The 22234-nt window shown below is 43.0% G+C and overlaps 1 protein-coding gene across 2 annotated transcripts in view; it reads right to left on the reverse strand.

The window, feature by feature from the left end:
* Nucleotides 1-22234, reverse strand: part of EVA1A (eva-1 homolog A, regulator of programmed cell death) — a 214126-nt gene that overhangs the window by 11668 nt on the left and 180224 nt on the right. For both annotated transcript variants that reach the window (XM_065632205.1, XM_065632206.1), the window contains one exon: nucleotides 1335-1499. In XM_065632205.1, the coding sequence (XP_065488277.1) occupies nucleotides 1335-1499 (165 nt within the window). The remainder of the gene's footprint in view (nucleotides 1-1334; nucleotides 1500-22234) is intronic.

Genomic DNA, 22234 nt, shown 5'->3' on the forward strand with positions numbered 1-22234 from the left:
AACACAATTTCCAAGGACCATGTGTTGCTGCACTATGTGGTTCCCTGCTCTGCCATTCATTCCAGGATCATACTAAAAGATTTTCCTTTCCTCATTGCTAACTTGGAAGACTTTGTCTATTCCTAATCAACTCACTACTGGTTTTCCCTTCATCACCCTTTCGTAGTTATTCCCAGTCACTGAAGCTGTTTCCCTCTGACTTTACAACAAAGTTGAGGAAAATTATTTCAGCTAGCAGTAGATTTGCCCAACACGACAGTTTAAGCATAGGAGAGGTTACTCATGATACCAGGCTGACTTTAACAAATAGTTTTAACGAAATAAATAGAATGGGAAGGGAGTTTACAGAACTGTCCAAATATTTCCCCTTGCTATTTTTGAAACATTCTTTTAGCTCTTAATTTCAAAATGACATCTTTGTATGCAAGTGGTGCATATTTTAAAAATGAATGAATAAACAGTGTGAGAACTAAACAAAAGGTGTCATTTGTAGAAGTGAAATGTTTAGATGAATGAAAATGAGTTCAGGATTTTTTTCTTGCTTAAAAGAATCAAAAAGATCACAAAATTTATTTCAGGCTGACTCAAAATTCTTTTCCCTGGTAATTTTTCAGTAAGGCCTCGAAAGTGATAAATATGTTATTATTACTTTTATTTGCCTGTGGATTGTGTGGATTGATTATCCAGGGTGTGGATTAACTTTGCCAGAAGTGTAGACAGAGACAATACCCACAATGTGCATACCCACTTGAGAGCTGCATCTCTGGGAGCACAGGCGGGGAATTTCAGGAACAATGTCATGCACCGTCTCCCATGTGTTGGGAAACACAACATAAAACCACTGACTAACCCAATACATGCTCACCTGTACTCTTCCTTTATTCATATGCCATCCCTTCCTCCTACTCACCTATCCCTATAGATAGCTAAGATTTGACTTTATTCATATCTCTCAACTTTGCATTTTATGAAAATAGTATCATATTTCAAAGCTTAGTTGAATACTTCTCTGTCCCTGTGAGGCAGATCTGCTGTCCCTGCCCTGCTTTGTTCTTTGCCACTGTATTAGATGGGTGTGCAGAGTATTTCTGTGATAAGTTTTGACACGCATGGCTGTGACTGCTATTTTAAGAAAGCTGGTGAGAGTTTCACAGTTCACTTTAGTCCATCAATGGTCATGCCTTGAAGCCTCTCTTTCTGGCTGTGACATGAATGGGGTTTGAGAACAATACAGAAAGCTGGGTAAGGTTTGTAGCGTCTGTAAGGGAAGATGGATGGGAACAGTTACCACAACACAGTTAGGTTTGGGCCAATGTTGCAATAGTCATAACTACCTGGGAGAGCACGTCCTATGTTGGAAGGAGAGACATCAGAAAGGAATACACCGTCCCCTATAACATTGGGATCAAACACTCTTGGCCGCAGTGGGAAATGTGGCTTCTGAAATCCTTGGTAATTGTTTGGTCTTGGCTGGGTTTCATGCAGAAGCTTCTTGGGAACTGAAATAGAGAAGTAAGAAGAGCACAGTTTTTAGCGTGAGTTATTTCAGCTGGTCAGAACAAGAATTATCACATTTATGCTATGGGCTCAGCTGATACTTACTTATACCATGTGCAGACCAAACAGACACTCATTTAGCACTATGATGAATGTTCTCCAAATGCCAGCACAGAGACATTCTATGAGACAACACTGGAAACTATAAAGTGATTAAGATATTGTTTATTTACAGTTAAGCTTGGAGACTAGACTAAGGGTCAGATTCAGATAGCTGAATTTAGACACCACCTTAGAAACTAAAATTCCTAGTAAGCCAGGCTTTAGCCTCAACCCTATTCTTCAGAGTACTGCAGCTTTGTTCCTACATGACAGCGGGCTGGGCAGGATGCCCCATATCAATGGGGACTACAGAGTATGCCTGAATCGCTGCCTCTCTCCAGCCATTAAGCTGCTGGCTCAGCCCTGCACATCAGAAGTTTCTGTCTACTGTGGATTCACAGAACCAGCCTCTGGAGGATGCTGTCCACGTGAAACCACAAAGCTTGAATCATCCATCAAAGAAGTAAGCAATCCCACCTCTAAGGAACCCTCCCCACACTGTGAGGTCCAAAATACACTGTTCCCCGTCGGGCTTCAGGCTTTAACTAAGCTGAGAAAGGCCCATTCTCCATTCCCACCATCCTGAGAAGGAGGGTGAAGACTCAGCTAATCCCTACTGGTCTCTTTGTTTTGTCAGCCACAGCATTCGTAATATGCAGGTGAGACAGGGTAATACGTGACAGTTTTGTCCAGACATCCATAGTCCCTTCTTTGGACCAAAGCATGCCTTAGTAAGGAGAGTATTTCCTCCTCCTTGAAGTTGCAAGTGAAGCTCTTCAGCTGTACATCCAGGTAAAGAAATCAAAGTCAGCATAGCTACTTCACCGTACACCCACTGAAGGTGAATCCACACAGTAAATTCACTAATTTGCCCTGTAGGGACAAAGCTACATGTCATTTACAAAGCTGAACCAGTTCTCTGCCTCAGCCACAGCCAACACCTGAGGCTATTGCAGAGCAAAGTGCTTTTCCATACAAAGAGAAGAAACACAGATACAGGGCATTCTGCTCAGAAATTAGAGGAACAGAGTGATGAAAGACAAAAATGAAGAAATTAATATTTCCAGAGAAGAAAGATATATTTTCCCTGTCAGTGACTGTATAGTAATATATAGATAAAAGCAGCATTTTGTTCCTGCAGACAAACAAGACTTCAGTGTGTTAAAGACAGACTGTTGAGAACTAGGCACAAGTTCATTAGACCCACAGAAACCCCAAGACAAGATTTCTGGGATGCTCAGCTCTCCTTTGTCCAAGTCGAACGGCAACTGCCTTTCTCGTCCCAAGCAGGCCACCACCTCCTAGTGCCTCAGTTTCCCCATTTCCTCCATTGCCGGTCCTGCTATCACTCATCTCCACTCTTCACAGGGATGTGAAGAAGCATAATTAAAAATGCAAAGCACTTTGAGATCCTTGGCACAAGCATGAAGGAGGACTTGGAAAGTGAGCAGCCCTGGAACAGAAAGGAAATTCCTGCCTGCCCCCTGCAGCTAATCAGCTGCCAAGCTGGAGTATGATATTTAATCACGCCCATTAAATTTGCCTGCATAACTACAAATATTAATGGTGAGGGAAGTGATCCAACCACCTTGTTTACATTGTGTTTGACTTACTGTCTTTGCTGAGGCAAAGAAAATTGTAACTATATTTACTCACTGACCTCCTATATTAGACTGCCAAGATATCAGCACTGAAGTTCTTGCATTATTAGTGGAGTCATGCTGGGTCAGGAAACAGACAGAAAAACCCCACAGCTTCTGGATATCAAAGAGCTGGCACAGCAGTTTCTAGTGAAACCTGAACTGGCAACTGTCCTCTGATGAGAAGGCAGCAAAAGAAACACATCCCATGTTAGGAACTAGGCAGAAGTAGAGGTGATACCTGTGCCAGAGAAATATCAGAAAGTCTGTGGTGGAGGTGGGTAGAACAGACATTATCCTGCAAGCACACAGTCAGGGAGAATCACAATTCTGAGTGCCTAATTTGAGGCACCTGAAGAGATATGATATTCAGAGGGCACAGGGCTCAGCACCCTCGAAAAATAAAGACCCTTTTTGCTGCATCCCAGGCTGAACACTTGAAAGGCATTTAAAAGACGTGAGTCATACGCACTTCTCATCCAAACTGCGTCCCAGGTAGCCTGCTGATATGCCTCCAATGAACAAAATGAAGCAAATGGGACACAGAAGCAATTTTTAGCAGATTTGGGCAAGTCTTTCTTGTTTCAGACTGGCTCTTCTTCATAAACATCTCCTTTCACCTCCTAGTATTCATGGCCACCTTTGGGGCAGAACACAGACTGGGTAAACCTACATCTTTCTTTGAAAAGGTGACACCACCAGCCACTTAAACATTTGAATCGAATGGGGGAAAGAAACACGACCTTTTCCTAAGCAAACCCAGGGAACTGATCTGTGGCTTTTCCACCTTGGCATCTGTGCCACCATTGCTATGGACGTTATGTACAGGACCAAGAGAGGAGTCAGGGCGAAGCAAAACATCACTCAATCAGTCAGCAATCAGTTAACAGCATCCCAAGGGAGAGGAGATAGAGAAGTATTCACAGGGAAGCAGCCATAGAGACTATTTATTGTCACAGGACCTCAATGGGGTTGGGTTGTGCTGTTACCCCTTTCAGGTAGTTGAGGAAGAAAGGTGACAACCAAGTAGGCATTTGGTGCCTAAAAACACAGTTGGCCATGAAGAAAGGTTCCCAAAAGCTGACACATGCTCAATGTCTGTGATTAACATGCACTTTGGTACTTTCAAAAATCCGAAGTGGTGCTTGTCTTCATTTTAGCAACCAAACCCCTTCAGAACTTTGGAAGCAACTTAGTGCAACACAGGATGTCCACAGCACATGAACCTTGGACTTTTCCTTTTCAAGGGACCATTTTTCTCTGTGAACTGCATAAACATCTTGAGGACATTTTACCAGAAAGGGCCTATCTTGGCAAAGAGTAATCAGAGTGATGGCATGCAGCAAGTCTGTTCTTCTTCTAGTTTATACAATGCTAAACCAATACATAGCTTAGAAGGCTTGATTTAAAATGACAGTAAAATTGAAAGGCTTTCTCAAGTGCAAAACACCTCACGATTTCCAGTTAGCTTCTGTATAGTGGCCAAATCCACAAGAAAAATTAAACATCTGGTTCCTTTGAAATACTCTCCTTAAATTCTCTGGAGAGGAGTGCATCCGACACAAAGCACGGCATGAACTGAAGCAAGGCATCAAGCAAACTTATTTATTATTAAAACCACCAGAAAAAAGTACCTGGGCTTTTGTCTTATCTCGGCATTAAACACAGAAATCCTGGCAGGCAAGGGTTGGCACTTGGCCTGCTCCATTCAGTCAAGCAGAGAAGTTAAAGCAACTCAGTCAGCAGAACAAGTGATATGCATGGACAAGAGAGGAAGAAAAGGGGTCTTCAATCAAAGTGTTAGCACGGCTGATAGTCAGGAGCCCTGCACCTTAAAATGCACGTGAGAAATGAGCTGGGATCGCCTGGAATAGAGGAGAGGAGTTGTGCTGGGGACTTCTGGGGACCTTTGGTATCTCAGGGGGTAGCAGTCAGCATTAGGATGTGGGTATTCATCCAAATGATAAAATTCTCCGGTAACTTGGGCTGGGCAGCTGAGCAGTGAGGGCAGAAGATTAACTTTCAGGATGGCAAGCCATGTTCTGCCACCCACCCCAGAGTCCAACCTGGGCATCATCACATGAACTCTGTGTGAGATAGGACTTGATCTGGAGGGTGAAGCGTCACCATCACTGTGACATTCCATGAAGGCATTTGCAGAAGGTTGTTCTAGGTCACAAAGCTGCAAGGGAGCTCTCGGATCAGCAGGTTCATTCGTCTGCATTTATAGGCTTTCAAGTCTTTATATAATCTCTCTGTGTCTATTTTAAAAGCAATCCTGGCTACCAGCTCCCACTGCTCATCTGTCTGAATCAACATCATGCTAGCAATAATTTATAACAGTTCCCAATCCAAGACCTGCATTACCCATTTGCAGTGAATTAGTGGCGTCAATCCCATAATAAAAACTCTCTGCCAGCTTCTCCCCTGCAGGAACGGGGCAAAGGACAATGAAAGCTGGAGTCGCTCTCACCAGCAGAGCAGACCCATCACATTTAGGTGCAAGCGACCAGCAGGACAGCGTGAAAAGGCACATGCTGGTGCTGCTGACAGAGCCCTTGCTTGTACCTGGTGGAGACTCTTTCTGCTGGGCTCTGCACACAAGCACTCTCTTGTGTGGCCAGAAAACTGAGGGCTGGTGAAAAGAAAAAGTTACTGTGCCTACAAGCTGCAAAATTCTGAATTACAGTGCTAAGAGATAGAAAAGGCCAGCTGATACCTCGCTTCTTCATTCATCAAGATCACTTGCTGTGTGTTTTCTATTATTTTAATCTACCTAGTTTTAAATGCTCCATTTCTGTAGGTTTGGCTAATTGCCACAAAAGATTATTTTGTAGAGGCATATTGCTCTTTCTGAGGAAATCTATTTCACAATACGCTGCCGAGTGTTTCAGTTTAAGTGCACATATTATTCCCCTAATCAAAACATTTGACTGCTAGACACCTCGGGTTTTACAGATGGGAAACTGGCTCAGGGACAGAGTTTTGAAAGTGTTTAAATATCAAAATGATTTGTCCAGTCTCACAGAGGGAGTCTGTGCTGAAGAAAGAAAACAAACTTAGCCTTCCCATATTTCAGCCTTGCACTCAAACCATCCCTTCTCTTTGCTAATTTGATCATTTGATGTTTCCTGAGGCTTGCTCAGTCCTAAACATGCTTAAAGACTTCCACTCCCAGGACCCAATTATCCCCTGACCTCCATCTTCACTGTATATACAGATCAGTCAACTGGAGGGGAGATCAATGAAAGCTCAGTCTTAAAAACATACAGACAGGGACTTTGTCATTCTCCAGTTCTCTGCTATACAGTCGCGTGTGCATTTCCAGCCCGTAAGGTTTACTCTGAAAGCTCAGTATGATTAAAGCAGATCTGAAGGACCTTCAGCAAATCCTCCTGTGAATGCTTGAAGCAGAGAGCAATTTGAACAAAACATGACTCCCTTACCATTGAAAATTACAACCAAGCCTTTTATCTGGGCAGGTTGGGGCCAGGAACTGTTGATGCTCAACGTACTTCGAAAAAAAAAAAAATCCTGCTGTGAGTAAACACCCAATATAAACTACTACAGGTTTTTAGAGGTAGAAGCCCTGACGGATTTTTGTTTGAGACTTGAAAATGCAGAGCATCCAGCCAGAAATGGGATAATTAATGTTTCTGAACTATTACAAGAAAACAATTCCTTAGCGCATATACAAAGTACATGACTCCCTCAGATTGAAGAATTAATGTGTTTCATATGCTGTAAACTATGAATTTACTAAGCAGTCAGCAGTTTCTATTAAAATAATGGAATTTGGCTCCATCAGACCACAAAATATCACAGTATAATCACAGAGCAAGAAAGAAAAGTCCCATGCATAAAGAGACTCTACACCTGGTGACAACACTAACACCACTGTGTAGTTAGAAATGTGGAGGTGGAAGGTGTTTATTTGACTAAGAAAAATAAATTGTGGCACAGCCTACCCCCTTTGCTTTTTCCCAAGGGTCTCAGGCATGGCCAAGGAGCAAGTTGAAACCTTTTTCAGCTGCCTGTGCCCCCATCTAGCTCCGTGTTGGATGTGCCCCTTTCAGGTGACTAAAACCTCATTTGCATCATGTGGCAAGAGGTTTCGTAGAATCATAGAATTGTTTCGGTTGGAAGAGACCCTCCATCATGTCCAACCATAACCTAACTCTGGCACTAAACTCTGGCACTAAACCATGTCCTTCAGAACCTCATCTAAATGCCTTTTAAACACCTCCAGAGATGGTGACTCCACCACCTCCTCATGACCATGTGTGTCCTGTTAGACACCCAAAGCCTACCTTCAATCCCTGCCCTGCCACCAGGCATCCCCCCTTCATCTGACTTGGGAGATTTTTGGTCAGATAGAGGTACAATCACTTGACAGGAGACCATCAGATCCTACAGCTCTCAAACGCTTCCACGAGTAGCTCTATGGCCTGGGCATTCCCATGTAAAAGGCCGAGTGCACTCAACATCAACTCTGTGACTTGTCTACACAGCCATATCATACCTCTGGGCATCCTGTATCATATTTAGAGTAAAAGTACAGTACAGTTTACACAGAAAGTGTCAAGTGTCCCAGAAGACAGTGGGAGACATAAAGAGACTTTGTGCAACAGAATGTAAGTTTGAAAGCTGGGGTTTGATCAACAGGCTGCCATGCTAAATTGTCACTCTAACAAACAAACAAAAAACAACAACAAAAAAAAAAATCAGGGGTTTAATGAATGCAAGTGGTCAAGACCTCAACTTTCCATATCCCTCAGTCATTTTAAAAAGGGAATTTTTTTCACCCAGCATCAACATAGCCTGTAATCCTGAAACCGAATGCAAAACCCAAGAGCAAGAGGGAGTTACTCAGCCTGCTGCAGGCGTGTTTTCCGTGCGGAGTGGTTCCAAACCACCCGTAACAAGGAAGTGACTCATGCCAATTACAGTATGTCCACTTCCAAGCACCACATGGAAATCAAGCGAGACTGTCTGGGAAAATAGCCCTGTCATAACCAAAGCCACCTACACCTCCCCGAGCCCACAGCCTGGGCCCTCCTCCCCTGCTTTTCCCTTCAGACACTGCCCGAAGCAGAAATCCATGTGTTCTGCTGGTGATTTTTGGGCTGGTGGGAAGCGGTACAAGCTGGGATAACTGACACAACTCACACAAACTTTCAGAGCACTCTGCCAAAACTGCTCCTGAGGCAGCCCAGATGCTTCACTCTTTAATGCATCTTCTAACAGCAGCTAATGACAGCAAGGTTGTGCAACAAGAATATAAACATAGCACAGACAACCTTTTATCTTGTTTGGCCTCCACGGAAAAGGAGATGTTCATCCTTTTCTCACGCAGATGCAGAGAAGTGACTTAATGAAATGTAAACCATTTCCGGTCTAGAAACAAAGCCCATGTAACACAAATCAGCCCAGTCTCACTGTTCCTCCCAGTGAAATATCCCACAGGTATATGGTCCTGTGACGTGAGAGGCTTTAGGAGATGAAGGAGATGGTGCTCCTCCAACTGAGACTCCATGGGGCAGAGATGGACACAAGCAGCGCTCCCTCCCAGCCTTTCCCCTTCTTGCACAGGGCTGCAGAACACCTTCCCCTGCTTTCTCCTATTTCTGCCTGTCCAGAAAAGCAATAATCTTATTAAAAGGTCCAGTTCACCTAATCTGGGCACTCAAGCCATGCATGCCCTGTAGGTACCTAATAATGAAGAAGTCCTCCTTAAATAAGTTACGTTCCTCAGCTCCCTGTATCGTCAACAGTGAAAGGTGGGTGCCTTTAAAAGCCTCCAGGCGAGATTCTGTCTACTTAAATTTAGGAGGCTAATTAGGGATAGTTAATGAATCATACTGTTACCTTTGGATTTATTCTCCAGAGTGTATCTGAGTTAAAATCTTACAAACTGCTTCACGTCTTTTACTCAGATATTTTCTTCTATCTTGAACTTTACAAATCAGGATTTGAAGCTTCAAACACCTTAATTTCTTCCTTAATGCATGTGCTTGATTTATCCACAGGCAGTTCTCCTCCTGCTTTCATAGTCATGAAAGTTAGTTAGTTCTTTCATCATCTTAAATGTAATAACAGAATATGAAGCATCTTTTGCCAGCAACTCATAAATCTCCTGCTTGATGTGGCTTTTGGTCTCCAAAGGGCACAGTGGAAAGCATCGCATACACCAGTCTGCTCCCTACATGTTCTATTTGGAAAGAAAAATGGATCAAAAGGAAGAAAGCCTTGTAAGAGATACCTGCAGATACGAAGAGTTACTTTCATCTGGTAGATTTCTGCCTGCACCCAAAGTCAGTGGAGTTCTGCATTTTCACAAGATAATGCATCTTTTGGAGGATGAGATTCAAGCTGAAGCTTGTTTAAACCCCAGCATGCTCAACTATACCCCCCACATGGGATCTTCTGCCAGCCAGAGCTGCAGGACCTCTCTGCATCAAATCTCCACCAGGTGCAGAGACTGTGACAGTAACTTTATACACCTGAGCAGCAGTAGAATATCTTAGGGAATTAAGCTGGGTCTAGATCAAACCAGTAACGTCACCTCCAGGTGCTACTGCTAGAAGCATGGGTAACTACTACAAGCAAGCTGACTACAGGAACAGAAATCTGACTTGGCACTCACATATGCAGTGAGTTCAACCCTGCTGATTTAAGCAACTTTCCCTTTATCTACATGCTGAGCATGGTCAGAAATCCAACTTTTCAATTATATAACTTCAATTCCAGAAATGGCAGCAGGTAGGGGATGAAAAAAAACCTGCTAACTACCAGGGTGCCAAGCAAGGACTGACAGAACCTGGGAGAAGCTGCCAGTCTCCCAGACTAGGAAGGCAAGAGAGTCCAAGAGTCAATTTTAGGTTTATTATTTTTCTTTTTTTTTTTTTTCTTTTTTTTCCCAGGTTTGTTTTGTTTGGGTTTTTTAGGTTTTCCTCCTTTGCAGCACACAAGGATGTCTGAATCTGGGGCTGGGGCCGTTTATCAGCGAAGAGAAAGACACAATACAAAGGATGGCACAAAAAGGAGAATAAGATTAATAAGGAAGTCAGACTCATTCTTCTGGTCTTGCCTATTCCTCCAACTTGGACTGTATCTATTGCACTGGTACTTTTCAAACCAGCCCACTCATGTATGGATTTCTTGGGCATTATAGAGAATACTAGTTTGTTGGTCCCTTCAGAGGACACTTTTATTACAGACTGTATTTTTAAGCAATGCTCTAAGTGTTTCCACACCAGTTTGAATCAAAGTAGAGTCATGCTAAATTTCAGATTTTGACACAATTCCTATTTTTTTCTCATCATGTTCAGTCATTTTAATCAAGCATTTAACACTGCAAGACTTTACTATTTTAAATTACTTTTACAGTACAGAACTGTTGTCGCTGGCTTATTTAGCCTACAGAGCTTGGCAGAAAGTCTTTTGTGCAGCTTATCTATTTTTCAGGAAAATATATTACACAATATGTGGCTCCCAGGAGGATGCTGACGGAGCAGTAGGCATTGTGTGTTCAAGTGTGGCTGAACCAGAGCCAGGGTGTTGCTCATGTGAAGAATCGTTCGCCAGCAAGGGAGGAGAGTCTCTGAGCTCAGGATGCCAACACATACCCGAGTGTTTGCAGCTCTGCAAGTTACCAGGCATCATCTGAGTCACAGCAACTAATTCTATAAAAATTGAGGCAAAAGACACTCCCTTAAATCGCAGTGAAAGCTACAAAGCACTGTCAGTGAAAGAGGCCCTCAGAGGTGTTCACTATTTTGTGTCTGAAGGCAAGGGGCTTGGTGTTATGTTTCACGGTGAGACACTTAAATAATAGCCAAGGCAAGGAAATCCAAGGTAAAATAAGGAGAAGAGGATGGAGTAAAGGGCTAGAGTCTCTGAAACACTTTGGAGCTTATAGAAACCAATGCCAACCTCCACAGGGACAGGAGAGGGATGGCAGGGAAGCAGGAGCCCAGGCAGGAATAAAAGGAACAGGCTGCCCAGGGCGGTTGCCCAGAAGGTTGTCTCCTTCTCTGGAGACATTCAAAACCTGCCTGGATGCCTTCCTGCGTAACATCATCTAAGTGTTCCTGCTCTGGCAGGGGATTGGACTAGATGATCTTTTGAGGTCCCTTCCAATCCCTAACATTCTATGATTCTATGAAAAGGTACTAGGACATGTGGATGTAAGGACATCCACAGCTGCACTGCACTGCCCAAATATTTGAATAAATCACAGAATCATAGAATAGTTTGGGTTGAAAAGGTCCTTCAAAGTTCACCCAGTGCCACCCCTGCCATGAGCAGGGACATCTGCACCAGCTCAGGTTGCTCAGAGCCCCGTCCAGCCTGGCCTGGGATGTCTCCAGGGATGGGGCATCCACCGCCTCTCTGGCCAACCTGGGCCAGTGTTTGACCATCCTAAACATAAACAAAGAGTAAGAAGCCTCATGCTTTAACATTTGAGCCAACACCTAACCTGACATGATCCAAGCAATATATTCCAAGAGTTAGGAATATAATTTCTCCTCTGAGACTACTGACCAAGATGGACATTTAGGGGATTTTTCCTGTGACCATCTCTGAAGCAACATCACTCACCCCCTACTCCACAGACCATTGGTGACCTGTAAGGCAGCAGAGAAGTGATCCAGAAAAAAACTAATTCAAAGGAAGACCAACAGCATAACCCTGGATGTTCCCACATGGTTTGTTTCAGTGTCTGCTGGCAGGCACAGCCAGAAGAGGCTTTCCATCTGCTCCCCTTGTCTAATTAGAAGTGTTTGTAATTACAGCAGTAAAACTATGCTCTGCAAAAAAAAAAAAAAAAAAAAAATTATCTAAGTGCTACTTATCCAATGCTGTATTCTAGTTCTTTATCAGTTCATCAGCTTTTCCTCTTGGTAATCAAACTGCAAGGAACTAGACAAGTGCCTAGACTTTTTTTCCCAAAATACAGTGGTGCCTTGATAACACAGGTTGAGAAATGTTGTCAGAAAGCAGCTGGTAACCTCTGCCATTAAAGGCAATGGCTTTGTCTGGTCACATGCTTGACTTAGTGTGGCAATTCCCAGGATCCCATGAGATTCTCAAGCAGGAAACCCTGCACAAGGAAAGGTTATGAATAGTATTGGAATAAAGAGTAGGAATTAACAAAACCGTATAAGGTAGCTACAGTGCTAAATGCCCTTCAGTTGTATACAGATGAATGCAGATAAATATTTACAGAACAAAAATACAACTTAGTTCAAGATCCAGAATTTGATGCAGGGATCATTGGTTCCTGTTGTTCAGGACTCGGCTTATACAAGAAGCCAGGGTACACTAACAAACTTGAAATCCAAGGTTCTATGAACAAAGTAGCAAAACCGATTTCAATATAAATCCTTCTGTTCACAGGGTCATAACCTGTGAGGCATCCTCCTTTGGGGCTGAGACTTCCTGAGCACAGTGGAAAGTTTGAGGAAAAAAACCCTATAGATGTTTTTGAATTATGAGAGTATTAAACCTCCCCTGCTTTTTCAAAGAAGTACATTTAACTGTCAGAACCTCTCTAACACACAGCATCAGCCTTAAATTATTTGCCTTGTAGACTGTGAAAAGTTCTATGCATGGCTTATGTGTTATTTTTTTTTTTCTGGTAGAAAAACACGTAGCATGCATCATCTTGCTTCCACGCATATCCTGAGGGAGCAGTAAGGACTGCGAGCTCAGAGTGTTACTACAATTGCTACTGCAAGTAACTGCCAGTTTTGTGGAACAGCAAATGACAGTCACTTTCCTGATGCCACATAAAAGCAGATGCACACCATGGAAAACAATGCCAGGGTTTTGTTTTAACCCAGCGAGGATTTTCCTGAGCACCTACTCTACTGCTCTTATGCAACTTGCCCTGCAGCTACTTCCACCAGCACGGTCTGCGAGCACAGGGAAAAAACTGTGGGAATACACAGTGCTGGATGATTGTGTCAGCTTTCCAGTGCTTAATAATGATTTTTTTTAAGAGAACATGAAGTTTTTAAAGCTAAACTTTTGTTTCTATTAGGCTTCATGAGATGTGCAGCAAGTACGGTATTTCATGCACACTAGTCTGCTCTTTTCCACCCTTTACACGTATAATTAAGATTCATTTATATGAATATTCTTATCTCAAATGATACCTAGATTCCCACCACCTAATTGAAGGCACTTCACTGGGATGGAAGGTGACTAATTCATCCTTCCATCGATTATACAGATAGGCTGACTAATCTCTCAGTTAACCACTTCGGTTAAATACCTGCGTTAGTGCAAGTAAGGCTTTGCAAGACTGAGCTGCAAGTATGCAAATTATATATGTAGATATATATGTATATCACTGTAGGACACTACTGAGCAAAAGGCTTACCCCATTTATTCTAATTTTAACTGGGCTAAATGATCCTGAATCAAATCCTACCCACCAATTAGCGCAGAAATTATTCCAGGACTACCTGGGACTCCCTCGAGACCTCTCTAACAGACTCGCAGGTCTCTGACACATCCCAGCTATTCATAATACTTGATTCACTGGAAAATCTTCACCACGTTGCCACCCCAGCTGAGTCCCAGGGCAATCATTCTGAGCAGGCCATCAACGTTCTCTTTCTAGTGGCCTTTGCCAAGCATGGTCCAGTTTCAGCCTGTTTGGGTAGCAAGGCCCATCAACTGCCATCTCCTACTTCACCTTTCAAAATTTCTTAATTCAATCAGTTAAAAAGTGTGAATGGAGACGCACCTTAATCTGCCATGGGTTTACAAGTGTTTCTTATTACACATTCCGTAAGAAATGCAGATCACTAACTCACAGCCAAGGAACTTGCTTCATGCTGTAGCACTTCTATTTTTAAGCTTACTTTCTGGAACTGTTAAGAAAAAAAAAGGACACTTTAACACATACCTTTGCTGCTAGTAACTTGAACCCAGTGCAGATCCTTTATCTGGCATGAACTCAATCTAAGTTGCCACTTCTTTCAAGTGGAATATAATGCTCTGTATCATAGAGAGTATTTGTTCCGTCTTACTGGATATTTTGAGCCCACCAACTCCAATATCTTATCATCAGATGAAAGGATTAATCCAACGCAAAGAGGCTGTGAACATCTTTTGAACATGCGAACCTTTAACAAACAAATTCCCAGGAGATGGTACAGAAAGGGATGGTTTATGGGACCCTGTTAACAGCAAAGAAACTCATAAACACAGTCCATCAATATATTTCTGTCCCATGCTGGGATGATGCCTGTTTATGCCAATGAAGAGACTGTCTATCTCTGGAAAGACGCAGGCTGCGGAATTTGCTTGGCTCACAAATAAAAGTGGTCAGTCCTCCAAAGGAAAATTAATCCTTATCAACATAACTGCACAGGATAAAATCTACCTCACAACCTTCTTGGGTTATAGTGACAAGATGTAATTAATTGCAGTTCCAATAGCCTTCCATGTTACTTAAAATCTGAAGTAATCCACCTTAATTACCTTAATTCTAATAACTTCATGAGATCATAACAGTTAGAGGAGAAAAATAGTTGTTAACTTGTTGACTGCGAGATACAGACTGCTGATAGGAGATATATCAGATATTAGAGTATTAAAACTGACCTCAGCCTGGCAGGAGAGGGCTGCAATTCATGCCCATGACTCCTAGGCACAGGAGGAGTACAAATAAATAATTGAACAAAGATCAAAGCATTAGCTGTTTCAGTGGAATAAGGCAGGAGCTTAATCTCTCATTTACTCTCAGGTGAAAGTCCTTCTTATCTTTCTCTCAGTTCAGCCAGAACTTCATCAAGTCTAATGTAGAAAACTGTTACATCCCCCCCTTGTTTACAGCTCTACCATCCCATTAAAATTATTGTTACAGTGCAGGGTGAGAACAGGCCCACTATTCTGCTTAGTCAGAGCTTTCCATCTTTGAGTTGCTTCAGAATTTTCTCTGTGAAAACTAAAAAACCTATCTGAAAATCTGTATTTAAAAAGAAAAAAATCTTGCGTGAAAGCTATTTTCTTCACCCTTGAGCAAATAATTCACTTCCAATTATGTCCCACGTAATGGAAAGTCTAAGACAAATAGAGTTCAAAGTAAGGCACATTGTGAAAGAGGCACACTAATTAAAAAGGCAGTATGTATAAGAAATGCCAACTTTGTGCTTGTACACCAGTTGGTGCAAAGAGCTGCCTGCACAAATTCCCAAGAGCAATGCAGGTTTTAGAGGCACCTAAGTACAGATTTGCAGCCAAGTTTCACAGAGCTGAAAATCAAAACCTATCATCACTCTAGTCTCTATATAATTGGCTGATAAAAGGAATGAAATAGCTACAGCATTATTCAAACTCAGGCATTTAATGAAATGTAAGAGTGGTAACTCTGAAATATCACCCACAAAGAGCTTCCCAGCCTTTTTCAAGGGGAATCACAGCAGCTGGCAAAGCAGGGTCTTGCATCCATCCTCAGCAGCTTGTACCCTGTAAATCTGCTGTCACGGGACTGGAAGGACAGAGCTGAGACAAATGATCAGACTGGGTTCTCCTGGCCTTGGAGTCTGAGACCCAGCCTGCCTGTTTCCCTGCAGGTCAAGTAGGCAATGAAGCGGTCAGTGCTGCTCGCTGTGCATGAAGACGGTGTCTACTCCCAGATTTTGTCTTTCCACCGGCCATCTTCAGAGGCAGAAAGGATTCTTCTCCCCCAGCGGGGGCCTGATGTCATCTGAGGAGGTTTTGTTTTGTTCACCTTCTTCTGAAAGGTTGGAGACTAAATATACAATATCCACAGCTATCTGCAGGCAACAAGCACCTGGCCATAGAGGAAGAGGGAGGTTGCAATTTGGAAAGGCACCCAAGCATAGGAGGGATGGCCCTAGATTCATCAGCAGAGCCCGACCTTCACGCAAAGGATTCCTGAAGGGATGAGGAAACCCAGGCAGGGACATGTGTGTGGTCCTTCCAGTGCTCTGTTTAGACCCGTGAAGATTTTGTGATAGATAAAATAAAGATCATCTGATCTTTGGAACCATTACAAAGACACAAAGAACATTAGCCTCCGCTCTTATACATCCTGGAAGAAGTAAACTGTGGTTGCTGTGACGCAAGGAAATTAAACACACTGTTCACCTGGTGCAGTCTGACAACCTTCATGCCATTAAATTCTCCTAGCATTCAAAACAGCGTGGGTCCATCCAAAATGCCTGCTGGGAATAGCATGTCACCCATGTTAACTTCTAAGCTGTGTTGGGAACAAGCAACACCAAATATCTTTTCTTCAACTTAGCAGGATTGTCCGTTGAGTTCTAGTGTCAGCAGCTCCTGGGCTTTGGCACTATTTTGTTCATCAGTATAGACACAGGCGGTGTGACCAGAGGTCAAATGCAGAAGACTAAGCAGCTGTCCTCTCTTGGGAGGTCAGCACTGCTCCTCAGCGCTCAAAGCATCTGGGACGTGAAATAACAGGTCTGCAGCAGCACAACAGACATGGGACCTGATGACCTGCAGATGAGGCAGGCCAAGAAAAGAGCTGGATCTGCTGCCTGTCCGCAGCAAAGGAGGCTCTGATAGCCCTGTGGGACAGTACCCAGACACAGGTCCATGACACATATTCAGCTCAGGGATGTTATCAGCTGTAGGTCATACGCATGGACAGCCTTTTAGAAAACACTGAATGCTGAAATGCACCATGGGGAAAGAACACAGCTGAAAAAATTCACCTGGCCTCCCCTGAACTGTCCCTGCACGCATGTTCCAGCCATGCCTGTAACACAAAAAACTGATTTATAGAGAAGTACCTGCCTCCGACGGACCATCTGTGTTGCACCATCTGCCCTTGTGGAGCAGCACACATCCCCTCAGCTTGTCAGAGCTGCATGGAGAGCAGCGCTCAACCTCACTGAGAATGAAAAGAGACTAAATTCAGCCAGCCCAGGCTAAAGACTCTTATCAAACTACAGTATTAGCACAGTGTAGGGCACAGAAACAGGAAGGAAACATATTACCATATCTTTCCCTAATGCTCCTCCTTCCCCTGTAAACACAAAGAACAAAACGGTTGTTTTAGGGAGTCCAGCAGGCTCATGTGACTGTAAAAGGATATTATACTGGGCACCTCATCCATCAAAGAGACCAGCAGGGTTGAAGGGAGAGATGGTGGGATAAAATAGTCTCATGGGCCAAATTCAAGCCATAATTGTTGCTCCTTTTTATGTCAAAGGGAAGTCTTTGAATTTTAATCTTTCCATATTTCAATTAAATGATGCAAATGACAGAGAGATAAAATAGATGTTAGATGCACAGCTAACCTCCCCCATGTTCTTGGGTTCCTAAGATTCTTCTGTTAAATACCATTACAACCGCTCCCTAAAATGACAGCGGAACTTATCCTTAAACCATGCTTCTATCAATCATTTAATTTAATGAGCTATCCAAAAAGTGCTTCCCATCGGTGCTTTTCTCCAGTCATGGCTGTTCTAGAACCAGCTGCAGAGATAAAAGATAACTTTCTATGTGGAAAATCTCATCCCACATCCATTCCCATCTAGGCAAGGCTTTAGAGCCACACTTGTACACAGTTGCTCATGACTACATTTTTAAGAAAAGGTAATGTTATGGTCTGATATTAAAACTCCTTTTCCCATGCAATTTGGCTGACTAAAAACAAAAGTCCAGTTTCTGATGGTGCTCCCTCAGACCATATCTCCAGCTGTTTAAAGAAGGACATCTCTTGCAGACATGTTTTGCATTTATTTGCTTGTTCTTCTGTTGGTATTTATCTGGGTTTTTCCAGCAAGGAAGACACTTATTGCACTATCAGGAAAACCAACTGAAGAAACAGTCCTAGAGAAATAAGTCCACATCTGAGCTGAGCGTGTGGAGATAGAGATACAGCCCAGACAAGCCAACCATCCACAGAAGGGATGAACTGGATAACCCCCCTTCCAGTAAAGAGACCAACAGCCAGAGATTTACAAGTACTCCATCTTTCCTGAGATACAAACCTTCTATCCAACCTAAATAACAGGTATTTCCCTTCCCTGTGTGACAAGCTTACCACAGCTGTGCTCCCAAGTCCAGCTCCAACTCTGGAGGGCACAAACTTCTCCCAGAAATAATTATTAATGGAAGTCTTGCCCTGAGACACCTTGATGTAGAACTCAATGGGAGGTCTTGCACTGGCTTCTACTAGTGCTGGCACATACAGATAGCACAAGCCACCACGAAAGACAGCCTGTCAGGAGAGGGATTAAAAGCTGGCTCTGCAACTAGTCCTGAGCCCAGCCTTCTTCTGACTCCTTTGTTTTGTGCTCCAGCTTTAACACTAATTGCAGCCAAGAGCTGCAAAAACGCTGCTGATAAATGTGGGGCTTAATCAAACAAAGCACTTGTAATTATTTGATTAACAATCTTTTTTTTTGTACAAATATAGAGAAAATTCAAAACAGTTGTGCCCTTCTGCATTCATAGTGTGGAAGTAACCGCTGTGGAATTTGAACGGAATTAGTTAAGGTTTCTGACTGCCAGGACAGCATGAGCCAGAACATGTCCTGGCCTCTTGGGAGGAACGTTTGGACACAGGAATTGTTTTTTTCCCTGGGTGGACACAACGAGTCAACTGGCTATATAACAGGCATCAATAGATAGTTTGGGATTCAAGCACTTCACAGATGTCAGTCAAACAGGGACAAGGGAGAAGACGATGTCTGAGTGATAAATTATGTGAAATGAATGTGCTAGCCTTGTTCCAGTAGGAAAAGTCATAATTACGAACACTAATGGGAAGACTTGTTGGCTATCACAGTTTACCTGCCAAAGACATAATGAATGATACCTCTAACCCAGGATGGCTTGACAATCATATCCAGAGGTGGTCCTTCCAAAAGAAGCTCGTGACAGGCAGGTGATGTGTGCAGGAATCTTACATGGCTGAGTCTGCATCATTTCTGCAGATAACCAGAGCACATCCACCCCAGGCTACAGGGCTGTCAGCTCCACCACCCTCATCGGTCCCCCCTTGTAGGCCAAATGCTGAAGGCAATAAACCATTTTCAGACCAGTCCTGTGTGTCTGCCTGCAACAGAATTGAAGCGTGTAGCAGAGGATATAACCCACTGACCATACGAAAGTAAATTTGATTTGCATATTAGATTCAAATATTCCCTTGCCATTATAATCAAGTTTGATTGAATGAAAGCAATCCTCTGCCAAGGAGAAAATATTTCCCTATAAAGTCTTCAAACAGCCTTGGTCCACAGCTGACAATTACCATCTGTTTCTCCTCAAAAATGAACCCAACCAAAATGTTTCCCAAGCAGCACAGTACATTAAGTACATGGGTATGTTCAGCCCAGCCACCAGGCCTTGGGGATGGACTGGGCTCACATCACAAGCACTGCCAGCTCTCCGAGCAAACACAACACAAGGCGAAACAGGATTAGAGCTGGCACCCAACCTATCTGGGTACTCCAAACTGAGTGGCTTGATATCTGGTCAAAGCCCCAGGAGCACTGCAGGAGCTTTGTCATGAGTTTAGAAGAAGGTTTGAACACCTACAGATTTCTAGTGTGAGTTGCTAATTGCTGCAGCAGTACAGGCTTCACCTGGGTGATGTGCTGTCCCCCCCAGACTGAACTCCAGAGCTTCCTACAGAACTGAACTCCGTTGTCCTCCCAGCACTGAGCTCCCTGGTCTGCTGGCACCACTGCTGCGAGTCCACAAGCTACACTTCTTCCAAACTAAGGAGGCCCAGGGCATTGGTAAGAGCACTAGCAAATGATCATTTGTACTCTTCAAATGTTCACATAGTCCCCGATAGAAACTTGGCCCATGCCAGCTAGCACTCTCCCCAGTCATGGCTGGCCATAGCCTGGATCATTGCCCTCGGGCAGTTGGGATATGTGTGACTGCCTTGTTTTGAAGGAAAAACATCTGGCTAGATGCAAGTCCTGCTGTATCACTCGCCCCCAAGACCAGAGAGGCTTTGGCACGTTTTATTTCCCAGCACAGGTGCAGCCTCTCTGCTCAGAGCAGTACCCTTTCATCACCGTTCACTAACACCTAACTCAAGAAGTTTTGGTAAGGAGTAAGGCTCCCGATGCACATGGCCATACCTTCCCATTTGCACAAGAGTGAGCAAGCCAGAGTCTGAGCTGATTTAAATCATTCTGAAAAATCTGGCTGCGAGTCCTGTGCTGGAGAGTGAAGCCAGCTGGAAAGTAAGGTTTTCCAATCCACGCTCTGCATATACAGCCAAAGATCACATGTGGGTAGCGTCACCAAAAACCAAACACTTTCTCCTGCCCTGCCTCAAGTTCTGTGTGAAAACAAACGACCTCCTTCACAGTTGGAAAACTCGTATTTCAATGTAGATTTTGTGCTTCAGGAAGAAATATCCCAAAGTGAAAGAGCAGTGTTAGCTTCTGGCACTGCTGAAGCGAAGCCCAAGGAGAGATCTGCTGGCAAATAGTCAGAGGAGAAGCACAGCAAATCCTGGTCCTATGAACAACACATTATGTGGTTTTAGGAAAGTAACTAGATCAACCTGAGGTAACTGCAAAACAAAATTTAGTGTCACAAAGTAATAGGGCTGAAAATTACTTTGCGTGTCATCTAGTCTACCCTCTGGTCCTGTAACAGGATCCAATCTAGCTTGTCTTTAAAGACCCCAGATGATGTAGACTGCATTATTGCCATTCAGACTCTTCCAGAACTTACCTCATCACTATAATTTTTTAAAAATTTTCTTTGCTACAATTTATGTTCTTATCCTTTCCAGCAAGGTGGTTGAGAGTAGGCAGTCCTCCCCATCTCTGCCACAGCCTTTTAAGCCTCTGAAAACTACTAACCTACTCTCCCAGGCTTTTCTTTTTAGGTTAAATGACTTCAAAGTAGGATTCATATTACAATTGTACCCAAAGGCAAAAACAAGGCTGAGGTCTTCCCTGGAACCACACACTTATAGTTTAAGAGTCTCCCTGCTCCAAAATGCTTATAATAGACACAGAAAGAAAAGGGAAAATGAAAGTAAAACAGTCAAAGAAAGAGATTATTCCTATTTTAAAGGTAGGAACTTGGTACCGATAGACATATTTAGTCTTTTCAATAATTCCCATAGCTGCAAAGGAGTTTACAGAGAGCTTAGTACCTAACAAAATTATTGCATTTGAAAATGTGGACATTTCTGCTTCTACTGGGCTGCTAAATAAACTGTTTTGAAAAATAACCTGAAGATGTATGAATGTATGTGACAGAGCTCGGAAACACAAACCAGATCTTCCAAATCCCCCTCCAAAGCCCTAATCTCAAAACCATTCTTCCTTGTAGGGGAAGCGGTGATGATTAATGATCTTTTTCAAAACTCTATGAAGATCATATTTTTTCTACAGGTGTTTAAGACAAAATGATCATTACTTGCTTGAAACACTTACATGCATCCTCCCTTGCAGGGCAAAACATAACTATGAGTACAGCTTTAAAGGATTCTGCATATAAAATTTACTGTATATGCAAATTTCCCTCTGACAGAACCATTATTAATTGCCTGAGTGGTCAAATTTTGAATTTTCTAAAAATGTCTTCTGAGCTTCTGTATGCATTCCTGATCACCCACAGGCTTCACTGAACAATCACTCACCATTTTAATTCATTCCTTTTGACATTAGCACATACACAAATCCCCTGCTTGTCGCAATTTTATGCTTTAGTAACACTTTGCATGTCCTATGCTGCCATAATTTCAAATTTAAAATAACTTGCACAGCAGAGGCGAGCACAGTTCCAGGACAGCCACTGAATATCAGCCAGTTTATGCCAGTCTAGAGGATGACAACATTAGAAAAACAGTGGATCCTAAATATATTGTAAAAAATGCAAAGGTAATACTAATGGACTAAAAATAATACTAATACTAATGGACTAAAAAACCCACAGGGAACAGAACATCTCTAAATAAATGTAAATAATACAGAATTTGATTTTATGTTGGGCTGGGA

This window comes from Caloenas nicobarica, chromosome 3, assembly GCF_036013445.1.
Source record: "Caloenas nicobarica isolate bCalNic1 chromosome 3, bCalNic1.hap1, whole genome shotgun sequence".
Taxonomy (NCBI): Eukaryota; Metazoa; Chordata; class Aves; order Columbiformes; family Columbidae; genus Caloenas; species Caloenas nicobarica.